We start from the raw sequence: 13987 nt of genomic DNA, 5'->3' as shown, positions 1-13987 counted from the left end.
GGGATAGCCTGACTACTGTTGTCTATGCTCTGGTAACCTCTAGCGTACATTACTGCAACGCAGTATATGTAGGGCTGCCTCTGAATTCAGTGGCCAGGTTGGGACAAGACGGTTTGAGCATATTACACCAATCCTGGTCCAACCGCACTATCTGCCAATTCAAAATGCTGGTTTTGACCTATAAAGCCTTAAACGCCTCAGGAAACCTCAAGGACTGCCTCTCCCCATATAAACCACCCCAGCTTCTGATCATCCTCTAAGGCCCTTCTACATGTGCCTTCCTCCACGTGAGGTCCAGAGGGTGGCAACACAAGAACGGGCCTTTTCTGTGGTGGCTCCCCATTTGTAGAATGCTCTCCCTAGGGAGGCTCGCCTGGCGCCTTCATTGTATATTTGTAGGTACCAGGCGAAAACGTTTCCTTTCAACCAGGCCTTTGGCAGATTAATATCCTACGGCCTTTTAAACGTGTCTGTGGGAACGGGGGGTGAGTTACTGTTTTGCTGTTTTGTTTCACTTATTTACTTGTTCTTTTATCCTGTATTTTATTCTGTGAACTGCCCTGAGATCTTATGGTGAAGGGTTGCATATGAATCTAATAAATAAAATAAAAATAATTAGGGTGTGGTTGTAGCCCCAGGAAATGCCCCTTCTCTTTTTTTTTTAATATAATTTTTATTAACAGGCCGATCAAATCACATTTTCCAAATCACATTAGTTCCAATTTATACAGCCAGATTTTTAACTTTTGTTGGGGGTGCCCATACTCCAAGCTCCAGACGGGGGTCCAAACATCACTTATATTGCTGCTTTAATTAGACAGTCCTATCCAGTTCTGTCCAGATAGTCTCTTTATTACTTTCTTCATCTTCTTGTTGTTATCATATATTCCTTTCTTTGCAATCTCTGATAATCTTCACAAGCGGATTGGAAACAAACATCCTCTGTGTGGGTTTTAGACTCTCCCAAAAGTCATATCACATAGGGACAGGCGCCATTCCACACTTCTGTAAAGAATTTATCCTCAGTCTGTCCTTTAATTTTCCCAGGCTTGCCAAGTATATCACATAAGGGCTCTGCCAGGTTTAGATCACATTCCATTCATCATTCACATTCCGATAATCCTGGTCCTCCTCCCCCCGTCTTTCTTAGACAAGCCTGTCTTAGCAAGACGCCATTTAAAACTGCGTCATAAAATTTTCCTCCATTCTCCGATATTTACCAGTCCTCTCTTCGATCAATAATTCACTCCACACAGCTCTTGAGTTCCTGCTTGTGATTAATAAAAGGCAACGATTCGTCTTTCTGGGGTGGAGGGTTATTAATATTCACATAAGGCAAAGAAAAGAAAAGTTTTTTCCTCCACCCCCCTTCCTTTTCGCTCCAAAGATACCAGTCTCTTAATGGTGGTTCATCACTTGATTTATTTGTCCCTCCCGTCGCTCCGGTCACAGAGATGCATTAATCAGCAGTCTTATCTCCCGAACTTCGCTTGATGTATGTGCTTCAGCTTCTTTCCAATTATATATTTCCAATTATATTTTCGAGCTGAAGCGAACAAGGGCGCGATTGGAGAAAGCGTCAGGAAGAGCCGACTTCACTGAGGGCGTGTGCCAAGTGACCGGGCACCCCCTTCTTTCGATTCCGGGGGTGCATTAAGGACACCGCTGGCAAGGCAGTCCCCCCCCCATCTCCTTGGGGGGTCGGGAAGGCTGCATACTTCCCATAGCAGCCTCTTAATTACCTCGTGTGGGTCGGAGAGATGTTATTGTCGGCCATCTTCCAATGCGCCACCTGGTGGCCCCCAGGGAATGCCCCTTCTCAAACTTCCAGTCAGGAAGTGAGGTTTTGCTCTGTTTCCTCTTCCTTGGAAGTAAAATTACAGCTATAGGATGCTGCCTTATACTGAGTCAGACCTTTGGTTTGACTTTCCGTACTGACAGCTCTACAGGATGTGGGCGGTGCTGTGGTCTAAACCACTGAACCTCTTGGGCTTGCCGATCAGAAGGTCGGCGGTTTGAATCCCCTTGACGGAGTGAGCTCCCGTTGCTCTGTCCCAGCTCCTGCCATCCTAGCAGTTTGAAGCACCCCAGCGCAAGTAAATAGGTACAGCTGTGGCAGGAAGGTAAATGGCATTTCCGTATGCTCTGGCTTCCGTCACAGTGTTCCTTTGCGCCTGAAGCGGTTTAGTCATGCTGGCCACACGCCCCGGAAAGCTGTCTGTGGACAAACACTGGCTCCCTCGGCCTGAAAGCGAGATGAGCGCCGCAACCCCATAATCGCCTTTGACTGGACTTAACCATCCAGGGGTCCTTTACCTTTTTACCTTTTACCTTACTGTCTGTACTGACAGCTCTCTTGGATTTCAGACTGGGGTCTCTCCCAACCCTACCTGGAGATGTTGAGGAATGAATTTGTGGCCTTCTGCGTGCAGGGCAGGTGCTGAAATTTTGCTGATATTTAATTTTACCGTTTACTATTCTATTGAATACTGGATTATTGAACACTGCTTTATTTGAGATAAGCTGACTGTTTTAAAGTTATTGTGACCTTTTTTGTATTTTATCAGATTGTTATTACATGTGCAATCTTCCCCGTCTATTTTATTTCTTCTTCAACTTGTAAATCACCTTGTGTATAGTAAACAGAAAGGCAACATACAAATTAAAAGTGAAACAAAATGAAAATATGCCTGCTTAGGCAGCAACTGGAGAGGTACCCATGCACATTCAATTGCCTAACAATGTCTACATCACCCAGGAAATTGCAGCTGCAGAGATAAGAAAAGAAAAGAAGAGTTGTTCCATTGTGTGGAGTGGTCACTTCCTGCTTACTTGGACTGCCAGGGTGAAACAGGTGCAAAACGCCGGCACTCTGTCGTCTACAACTTCATTAACATCTATCTACAACTCCACTAGCATCTCTCGGTATTGTGAATAACTCCGAACTTACCTTTTGATGGTATCTTCATGAACTTATCTAAAAGACTGAGTTAAGCATTTGAAAAGCCTACTGAAATCAGACATTATAAGTTCATCTTCGGTTGGGTTGTTCGCAAGTCTCTGTGGCCGTGTTTAATGTTTTGTATTTTTCTCATAAGGTTGATAAAGAATGTTTACCGTAATTTTTTATTCTGTGTATATTGATCACCAACGTGTTGCCTGAGTCGCACTACACCCTTCACAAGTCTTACTTCATAGGCTCCTTGTATGTGGGGCTTTTTTTTCCCGTTTTGGGTTTTTTTGTTGTTGTTTTTTGCCTCTCTGGACGGTGTCCTTGTCAGGAACTGGCAGGATTAGGAAGGGTGGTAGGAGTCGTCTGCCCAAGAGCCCCCAGGGAGGGCACAGATGATGACAACTTAGATCCCGGATCCTGGTGGTGGAATACCAGCCACGCTTCAGAGCAGGGGACCCGCTGGGAGGTACGAGTAGCAGGAAGTGTGAGGGATCACGGAGAGGCAGGTGGGTCCAGCACAGGACAGAGAGATGAGGTTTCCAGTTTGCATGCTGACTCCGACAGAGGGGAGCCAGACCCTGCAGCTTTTGAGAGAGATTTTTAACTGTGAGAGCAGCAGATGTTGTTTTATGCTGCTTTGTGCCTCAGAATGAGTTCTGCAAATATTAGTCAGCCTCGTATATAAATTCATGTAAACAAGTTCCAGTATACCAAGTAAAGCAATGTGTTATTTTAAACTTTTAAACCATGAGTTTTGTGCAGTCTTTTCTAGGAGGGGGAAAAGAGAACTGTTTAAAAAGGGCCAAACGACTTGGGGAAACTTCCACATAATTAAAGTATAATTGCCACAGAGCTCTCCTGCGCCACTAACAGCAAAAGCCTCTCCAGCCCCCTGACTCCCAGAATGTGAAGGATGTTGCTGAGGAACAGGCCAGACAGGCACAGAAAGGAGGTTTCTGCCATAGCGGAAGATTACAGGGGCGAAGTCATCCCCAAAAAAGTTTTTGATTTGAGTTCCTACTGAAATGAGGCTGCATTTTAATGTTGTATTTTAATCTTGTTTTTAAGTTGTATTTCAATCAATTGTTTTTATATCTGGTGTTAGCAGCCCTGAGCACGGTCTTGGCTGCGGAGGGCGGGGTAGAAATAAAATTTATTATTACTATTATTATTACAGTGGTACCTCAGGTTAAGTACTTAATTCGTTCCAGAGGTCCGTACTTAACCTGAAACTGTTCTTAACCTGAAGCACCACTTTAGCTAATGGGGCCTCCTGCTGCCGCCGCACCGCCGGAGCACGATTTCTGTTCTCATCCTGAAGCAAAGTTCTTAACCTGAAGCACTATTTCTGGGTTAGCAGAGTCTGTAACCTGAAGCATATGTAACCTGAGGTACCACTGTATTATTATTATTATTTACGAGCTTTAATAAAGAAGCTACGGCAACTGCATGTTAGCCTCTTTGGCCTGTGAGTGACCTGCTTGTCCTGTCAGCCCCTTGACAGTCCTTGAGCTCCGATAACGCCTCTTCGTTGTCTGGGCGGAGGATAGAGAGGGTGTAAAATTCATGTCTGTGGCTCCACCCACTTTTGCCTCTGACCCCGCCCACCGCAGCTATGTAGCCCCCAGATGGCTGTCTAGAGGAGCCACATGGCCCTCAGGTTAACAACCCCTGCATTGCACATTTAAAAAAACAAAAAACACCAGTCATCGTTTTCCATGGACATGACTTTATTCATTTAATACTTTTTAGGAATATATCTGTATAACTCTGAAAAGTCAAGCTAAATATCTCAGGAGCAGGATTGCCCGGTTGCTACATGATGAAGAGCAGAGAAGAAAGAAAGTCGTCGCATAAATACTTTTTACAGGGAAATAATAAATATGCCGTTTTAATCTTGGGAGATGCAGTTTTTCCGTTGCCAAGTCCACCAGCGGAAACAAATTCTAAAGGCCACACACACACATATATCTTACAAGTTGACGAAGCAGGAACAACTGGGGAAGGGACATGCCCAGGTGCTGAAGTTTGTCTTGTTTAAAGCAGGTTTGGAGTCCAGCAACATCTGGAAGGGCTGCTGATTCCGCACGGGCTGTCCAGATGTTGATGCCTGGAGGATGCTAAACGAATGGGAAGGGACCACTAAACCAAGCGCAGCTGAGCTCATGCGCAGCACATGTTTCCCGCTGCCGAATAACCGAGACTCGCACATCTGGATTTAGGGGGGGAAGGTGTCCAAGTCGAGGGAATGAACTCCAAGGAGGCTTGAGGCCTGGGTGCTGCTCGTTTCAGAAACGGAAAATTACTTTAATTCCTGTTTCAGTGACGACAAAATTGGCAGCACATTCAAAGTTCTCTGGATCAGCCATGAGGCATCTAGAACTAGGTCTCCAGTGGACAGAATATTGGTCTTTGTTGGGCTTCAAATCCTAGCTTGGCCATAAGTCTATTGGGTGCCTTCTGGCAAGTCACAGTCTCTAAATATACCCACTTAGGACTCAGGGGTCATCTTTTAACTTTTCCCCCTTCTCTTTCCAGGCACAGATCTGTGGTTTAAACTCTGATCTGAACGTGTGTGTGTGTGTGTGTGTGTGTGTGTGTTTTGCCCTGGAGCTTTCCTTGCAAAAACCTGCTTTTGGGCGCTCAGTCGGAGCAAATGTCAATTTGGGTTTTCTGCAGATTGCCATTTGCTCCGATTCAGCTTTAAAGAGCTGGTTTTCGTGGAAAATCTCTGGAGCAAAAAAAAAAAAAAAAAAAAGATGCTCAGACACGGAGCACTAAAGCATGGAACGTGCCTGGAAAGAGCAGAGGAAAGTTAAGTGTGAATCATCCCTAAGCCCTGCTGAAATCAGCGGGAATTACTTCTGAGAAGGCAAAACTAACACATATGGAGGAAGCCGCTTTTGACTACAGTGAGACTTGCACCCATGGGCTCGGACTGCAAGCCTCGCTGGAGCAAAATGGAAATATCTATGACTTCTTGCACAAAAGGTTTTTATTGAGTGCAATAGAAATTCTTTATCCTTGGTTATTATTGTTGCTGCTGCAGCAGAGAAAAGGTCTTCCTCTGTGTTTTAAAAGAAGGTTTCTGGCCCTCATTGTTGCAGAGAACAGCTTTTAAGCATCAGCTGTGTGTTGGCATTGTAGAAACAACATTCTCGTTCTAATCCAGATCAAAGGCTAGGAAGGGGGGGGGAGTGGCAAATGCCTAAACCGACAGGCCACATTATACTGAGCTGCACCAGATCAACGGCATCCTAAGAATCAACAAATGGTCAAGACAAACAAGGGAATACCAGGGTGGCTCCACATGTGCCGAGGTTGACGCACCTGTTGATGAACACATCACAAATGAAAGGAGTAACTCCATGGTGCAGACTTCTAACTTCTGCACAGCTACCATATCTGGTCCACATTTAGAAACCTATTTCCACAAAGACTGAATCCACTTGACTGGAGAAAATGAATCTGGATCCCCTCTGAATTGCCCTTGTGTTCCTAAAAACCGCCCCCAGCCCCATAAGAAATATTTCTTCTTCCACTTTGAGGACTAGAAACTTATTTTGCCTTTCCCTTTTTAAAAAAAAAAAATTGGGACTCCCAGAATACTAGTAAAAGGCTGCTGCACGGTATATACTTTCTGACCCTAAAATAGCAAGCCACATTCAGCCTTCAAGCACCCTATGTTTATATACAAGTCAGGCTCTGTAAAATATGGCATGGTTTTAAAATCTCCCCCCCCCCCCATTCTTTAGGGTTTCCTGGTCCAACTTGCCCCTGCAAAGTGAGCTGTCTGCAAAGACGTGTTTGCATTTGGCACTGTACAATAAGGTGTGATTTCATTTTTAATTTTTTAAGTGTCCCATTCCTCCTGGCGAATGGAAGGGCAACCCAACAGATCACAGGACAGGAAGCAAATACGTCCTGCTGACCAGGAGCTTAGTGCATAGTTCAGGCAATGCTGTGGCACAACAAGGAGCAGCGCATTAATGTGCGACGTGTGAAGAAGCAAGGATAGCAGAGAAGGCGTGCAGGTGAGCACACCCCTGGAGAGATGTCACCTGGTTCTAAATTGATGTTTGCTTTCGCAGAGAGGCGCCAGTCCTTTGTCAAACAGAGTCAGGGCAAGGAAAGAGAGGCAGCAGAACAAGTTGGCCCTGCTCACTCGCTTTGGCCTTTTGAGTCACACCACCCCTTGCGGACCCTCTGAGCGACTCATCTCTCAGGCCTCCTCCAGCTCAGTTTCACTCTGTCCATTCCCCCCACCCCACCCTTCACCTCTCTCGTCCGACCACCTTGAGGAGAGTCGGATAGCTTTTGGGCTGCATGAGCGCTGAACCTCCAACCGGGGCGGCGGCCGTGGAGACCCCTCGACACCATCCCCCGCTCACTCCATTCCATGTTTATCCAGTCGCCATCAACAACAATGAAAAGAGAGGGTGGGCCATGCAGAAAACAAAAATCTGGGCTGGGCCTCGCCAACGGCCCCTCCGCTTAGTAGGAGTTCTCCAGCTCCGGCTGGTTGGCCTTACTGCCCCTGGCCCTGGAGAGACGTGGCTTTTTGTTCTTCTGGGGCCGGGCGGCCTCTTTGCTGAAATCCTTGAGCTGGGAGCGGTTGTGGTAGCGGGTGTAGCGCTTGCACTTGCAAGCGGTGACGGCTCTGATCTTGATAGTCCGCAGCTCCTCGTCGGGGCAGGCCAGCTGGATGCGCTGGGAGCGGCTGTGCGCCGGGATGCAGCGGTAATCCAAAGCGTTCTGCCGCCACCATTTCCCCTTGCCAATGGAGTTGGGGAGGAGGTGGGAGGGAAGGCACTGGCCAGAACAGACCAGCTCCCTTAGCGGCTTGATGCTGCGGCACAGACCGTCGGTGATGTAGCGGGTCGAGTATGTTTCCCGGCAGCTGAACTCCAGGGGTTCTAAGAGAGAAAGAAGGATGGGTTGTTTTTTGTGGAATAGCCAGCATGCTGAAGTCGAATTACTGTATGAAGGGGTTAATACCATAGAGTTAGCTGCCCTGTCAGGCTCAGCTAGGTCGCTTCCCCTCACTTTGGGAGGAGGGTAATCAAACCTATTGTTTCCCCTCAGTAGGCCCACCGACTACTAGGATCTTTGGGCCTGCACATTTTTGTATTTTGTCCCACCTACCACCAGTATGCAACATCTGCCACTTCCCCCGGAAGAAATGCAAGCTTCAATCCTGAAAATATTCCCACCCGTCCAGACAGCACGAGATGCTCTGAATGAGCACAAAACCAGCCGTCAAAGTCTTCAATGGATTCTATCTGATTTTCTATTTGGCAGGAGTCAAGTAGAGTTTTCTACGCACCACTAAAGTTCTGGCCAATCGGTGAGCTCACCTGACAGGGCATCAGTTAGCCTGTTCCAAATTCAGAAAAACAACAGCTGTACCACTGGGATGTTCCACTGCAGACCAATGGAGGGCGCTCACACGGCTGAACACTCTTTCATTAAAAAAAGCCTTAATACATAAAAAATATGTGGAATGGGGGAAGTAGTGAGAGATTACCTGGAACACGCTACAGACTAACTGTAAACCACTTGGAGTTTTTTTCCCGCCTCTTGCAATTAGCAATATATACATTTTATTAAACCCACCGGCAGGCTGAAGTGGTACAACCCAGAAACAGGTTTGCCACCTCCTCACCTGCTATGTCAGAACTAGGCCTTAGGCAGATTCTACAGGACCTTGGAGAGCTCCTGGGGGAAAGCAGGTGTGGCTCCAACAATGACCAGATGTCAACAGGGAACTTTAGTAGCGGAATAGTTTTACTGGATGTCTGTTGGCTCCTGCTTCTTAGCCAGCAGGAATTTAAAAGGACAGGGCCCTTCCTGGAAGCTGGCCACTTTGGCATGGTTAGACATCTCCAAGATTTGCCTTATTGATCAGGAGATCGCAGGGGAATCACAGAGAGCTTGGTGACGATGAGTGAGGGTTGTGGATTCATATTCCTTGTTTGTAGAATATGAACCCCTGTTCTCCAGGGCAGAACAAAACATCGGAGTGAAACTTGGATGGCTGTAAAAGCAGTTTAGACAAATCCCTGGAGGATAAGGCTATGAATGGCTACTAGCGATGATTTTCCAACATTGTAAGTGGTGTGCTTCTGAATACTAGTTACTGGGGAGAGTATTGTCACACTCAGGACCTGCTTGTGGGTTTCCTGTAGTTATTTGGCTGGCCCCTGTGAGAACAGGAAGCTGCCCAGGGAACCAGGCAGAGGGCCTTCTTGGTAGTGGCACCCATCCTGTGGAACACCCTCCCACCAGATGTCAAAGAAATAAACAACTATCTGACTTTTAGAAGACATCTGAAGGCAGCCCTGTTTAGGGAAGCTTTTAATATTTGATGAATTATTGTATTTTAATATTTTGCTAGAAGCCGCCTAGAGTGGTTGGGGAAACCCAGCCAGATAGGCGGGGTATTATCATCAGCAGTACCATCATCCTTTAATAATAATAATAATAATTTATTATTTATACCCTGCCCATCTGGCTGAGTCTCCCCAGCCACTCTGGGCGGCTTCCAATAGAGTGTTTAAAAACAATACAGCATTAAATATTAAAAACTTCCCTAAACAGGGCTGCCTTCAGATGTCTTTTAAAGAGAAGATAGCTACTTATTTCCTTCACATCTGAAGAGAGGGCATTCCACAGGGCAGGCGCCACTACCGAGAAGGCCCTCTGTCGGGTTCCCTGTAACCTCACTTCTTGCAATGAGGGAACCGCCAGAAGGCCCTTGGCGCTGGATCTCAGTGTCTGGACTTAACAATGGGGGTGGAAACCTTCTTTGGCCTGATCCCGTGGGGCTCTTCTTATGTTCTTAGATTCTCTTCATCAAGAGAGCCCCATAGATTGTTCTCCCTTAGACTGGCCCTCCAGCTAATTTGGAAAATGTGGGGTCTCAGGAGGCAGTCTCTGGCTTGCATTTTTGCAGGCCTCTGAGTAATAGGACAGCACAATGCCCATCCAGAAATTGGACTCAGCCAAAAACTTTGATGTAGCTTGCCAAAAAAAGAGGAAGGAGATCATTCAATGGGAATGTGAAGGCGTTGGGGCTGTGAAAGATCCAAAGCAGCCCACAACCCCTTTAACAACAACAACAAAAATCAGCAAGGAGTGATATGCAGATAGGCTACACAAAGGATTTGTTTCTAAAAGGGGAGCTGTACTGATAACGGAGAGGAACAGGTATGGTTATGACCCAGAGGAAGAACATTCTAGAATTGCTTGCTCAGCCCAATTTCAGGAAGGTGACTGTTTCCTAAGCAAAGTATGAGCTTCCCCCATGCGGACAGAAGCAGGAAGTGGGCTGATAATCCGAGACAGATCATAGGAAGGAGCTTGCGAGTGTGCCAACTTCTCATGCGGTTGTTGGTGACAAGATCCCACAGACGCACATTGTCAGAGGGCTGTCACTTACGCCTCGAGACAGCCGCACGCTCCGGGCCAAGCGAGAAGTCACTTTCATTGCACGAATAGCAACGGCACCTGCTTGTATTTTTATTTTCTTTTTTAATTTAGCAATTGGCATTGTGGGGAGGGCAGGGTTTTCATCAGGACCACAGGGCGTGGGGAAGAGGAGGTTTGAGCCTTCCCTCCCAAGCTGCAGTCCTGACAGGGACCCCCCTCCTCTGCACACACAAGTGAAAAACAGAACAAGGCTTCAGCACCTCCAAGTAGCTACAAGCTTGTCGTGCAAAGCCTAACCAAGTATATGGTTCTGTTCTATGGTACAAGATAGCTCAGACCTTGATCCCCAGGGCTCCTTGCAATTCTGTGATTCTAACCCTTGTCCTCTTGTGATTGAGGGGAGGACAGGATCCTGCGGGTTGCCGCCAATACTGGTCCTACTCAGAGTAAGCCCATTAAAGGATACGGCTCACTTCGGTTCATTAATTGCAACGGGTTTGCTCTTAGTTGGATACAACCCTGTGCAGTAGGATTTTTGCAAGGATATCAAAGTTAGGATTTCCCCCCCACACACACACACACCCCAATGTTTTTAGAAGGGGCTCGATCCCACCGCCCTAAGATTAAGAGTCTCATGGTCTATGGGCTGAGGTTTTCCAGATCAAATCCCCATTTCCAGGTACATTTCTATGTGCTTCAGTCCAGGTCGTGGAGAAAACAGGAACTTTCATACATCAGCAACCTCAAAATGGAATGAGTTACATCTAGGGTGCGCCCAAAAGGCTTTGTTTGCATTAGTTCTCCCTCTCATATTTTATAATGGAACCAAAATAAAGGGGAAACAAACAGTAGATTTGTTTTCCCCATGTGCAAACTGTTTGAGTCAGAATTACTTTATGAGTAGTAAGACCCCCTTCTCTCACCCTGTCATGGCAAGGCACATGCTGGCTGCTTATCCATGCACAGATCTGTTTCTCAGGCAAAGTAGCTCAGTCGGTCAGTCCTTCCCACCCAGCCTGCCTTTCTAGCAAGTTTGTAGGGAGCAACCTTCTAGTTTGGCATGGGAGATTGCAAAGAGCACCACAATGTAGTTCGTAAGGACTGGGAAACAGGCTGGTTTGGGTTTTTCCAATCTCCAGATCACCACATCAGTTAGCAATTTTTTCCTCATGAAAATTCACCAGTATTTTAATGCAAATATCTTCTAATGCTTTTTTGTTGTTTTTGCAAAATCAGTTTTTCCTAATACAAAGCATTTTTGTATCTTATTTTCACCAACATATGCCTTTCTATGCACATTTATCTTTTAAAAATTGTCATTTTTTTCCACTTACAAAAATGGACATTTACCCTAGTATGTGCCCTTTTGCACACATTACTTATCTGAAGAGCAGCCCCGCAAAATTAGGGGCGGTGCAATTTTTTTTAAAACTTCCTATATTTCGCATCTTGTTTTAGAGAATGTGAATTAAGTAGGTTTGCCTTTAAATGCAAATTGAATCCAATTTCTCCTCCAGCCCTAGAGGTCAGAACATCATACTGTCTCATCGCAAAACGTGTAAATAGAGCCCTAATTAAAGATATCATCCCGCAATACTCCGCAGTTTTCGTGGGTCATATTTCAGGATAAATTGCTACCTTCTTAAGAGCATTTTCACACATGTCCTTTGGCGAGCGTTCCTGTTACGATCTAATCATTGATCTTGCAGGACAGGAAGCAGAAGAGACATGCTTGCAATGCCAACAAACATTCTGGCCGAATAGGTTTTATGTTTAACAAAATCTGGTTGAAACAAAAGCCACTTTTAAGTCTCATGGATGAAAACAGCTACTGGGGGGCCAAATGGCTGTAAAATAATTATTGGCCCATGAAGTGTGGAAGCTTTCATGTTACACAGAGCTCCTTTGCCAGGGGACAGTTCTTGGCTGTGTGCAACAAGCAAGGCAGATTACAAGAGGCAGAAGGTGTGGTCTTGAAGGCACGTTGTGTTGCAGGGACTTTCCTGAAACAAAGCGGGTCAGGATCTAGTCCTGGGAGACCACGTGGGGCTGTCCTAGTCCCAAGGAATGGTCTGAAGGCAGGTTGTGCTACAGCCTTCATGAAGGCAAGCAGATAGCTCAGTTGGTAGAGCATGAGACTCTTAATCTCAGGGTCCTGGGTTCGAAACCCACGTTAGGCGAAAGATTCTTGCATTACAGAGGGTTGGACTAGATGTACCTTCCAACTCTTCTATGATTCTGTACGGATCTGTGCCTGACCAGTGCCTGGGCGGGAAACCACCTGCAAAGACTGCACAATGCTGTCTTTCGTAGGGTAAATCAATGTGATTCCTAAAAAGTCATTTCAGGAGCCCGATCACTAGATCTTTAGCACCTGTGGTGGAGTGGGACCATAGCTCAGGGGAGAAAGCACAGACTCTGCATGCCAAGCACTCCAGGTTCAATTCCCAATCTCCTCCAGGGAAAGGATCTCAGGTTGCAAGGGAAAGATCCATTGCTTAGAAGCAGAGTAATTGCTTTCCTCCTGAGTGCGATTCCCAGCATCCCTGGACAGCTGCTACTGGTCCATGTGAACAATGCTGAGCCAATGGTCTGACTCCAAAGAGGGCACCTTCTGTTGTTCCTCCTCCTATCCCAGCTAATGGGAAATACCTCTGCCTTCACCTAGAGACCCTGGAGAGCTCCTGCGAGGCAAAGCTCACCAATAGCTCAGCTGGTAAGAGCACTGGTAAGAGCATGAGACTCTTGATCTCAGGGTTGTGGGTTCCAACCCCGCATTGGGCAAAAGTTTCCTGCATTGCATGGGGGGGGGCCTTAGATTACCTCGGGGTCCCTTCCAACTCAATGGTTCTATAAAAATGAAAACCAGGGGTGGTGGCACCTGTCGGGTTCCAGATCTTGATGGACTCCAACTGCTATCATCCTGGACCACTGGGAATGATGGGAGTTGGAGTCCGTCCACATCTGTGTGACCACAGGTTTTCCCTTATCCGTGGAACAACATCAGATGTGTGAACTAACCTGCAGCAAACGGTACCTGCTTGCTCTGCTACAACAGCCAGCTAGAGATGCTCACACACCTGAGAACTAGAAGAGGTTGCTTTATCTCTCTCTCTCTCTCTCTGTTTATATATATTGTTTTCCTTACCTGTCCTGCCCAGGGCAACTTGCAGGTGCCTCTCTCCTTGCTGCGCCCGGTTGTTCATGGTGTCGTTGTCACTCTGGACATACGGTTGCTCAGCCGGCGGCTCGGTATTCTCCGGGAAGTCGGGCACGATCTCCGTGGCATCGTTTTTAAGCACTTGCCAGCCTCGCCCCGAAGGGAGGAAGACTTGGAAGAAGATGCAGAAAGAGCAGAGAGCCTGAGACGTCTGCATGTTCAGGCCAGGCAGCAGTGGGGAAGGCTGTGGGAGAGATACCTTTCGGTCTTCTTGTCCTCTTGGAGCCTAAGCGATGCAAAACCAAGGCCTCCTTTTTAAATTCCTTCTTAGAAACCGGCCGGCCAATGGCAGGGGAGTGGGAGGGGCCAGGGGTGTGTAGGGGTGTTGAGTGGGGTGTTTGAAGATTCATTCATGCCAATTTGTCTGTGCAGAGAGAGAGAGA

General features: G+C 46.8%; 1 protein-coding gene and 1 long non-coding RNA gene across 2 annotated transcripts; one reads left to right on the top strand and one right to left on the bottom strand.

Annotated features, from left to right (window-relative positions):
• The first annotated feature begins 2447 nt into the window (after positions 1–2447).
• LOC308462160 lies at positions 2448–4848 on the top strand. Its single transcript, XR_013979027.1, has 2 exons — positions 2448–2925; positions 4706–4848. It is a non-coding gene; the product is annotated as an uncharacterized lncRNA (long non-coding RNA).
• Positions 4849–4982: 134 nt separating this feature from the next.
• Positions 4983–13941, bottom strand: SOST (sclerostin). Its single transcript, XM_080979531.1, has 2 exons — positions 13533–13941; positions 4983–7869 (listed from the first exon to the last, which is right to left on the bottom strand). The coding sequence occupies exons 1-2, from the start codon at positions 13759–13761 to the stop codon at positions 7448–7450; spliced, it is 651 nt and encodes a 216-aa protein (XP_080835657.1). The 5' UTR covers positions 13762–13941; the 3' UTR covers positions 4983–7447.
• Between the last annotated feature and the right edge of the window lie 46 nt (positions 13942–13987).

This window comes from Podarcis pityusensis (genome assembly GCF_964106645.2).
Source record: "Podarcis pityusensis genome assembly, chromosome: 13".
NCBI classification, from domain to species: Eukaryota; Metazoa; Chordata; class Lepidosauria; order Squamata; family Lacertidae; genus Podarcis; species Podarcis pityusensis.
This window is presented reverse-complemented; position numbering and strand designations above follow the sequence as displayed.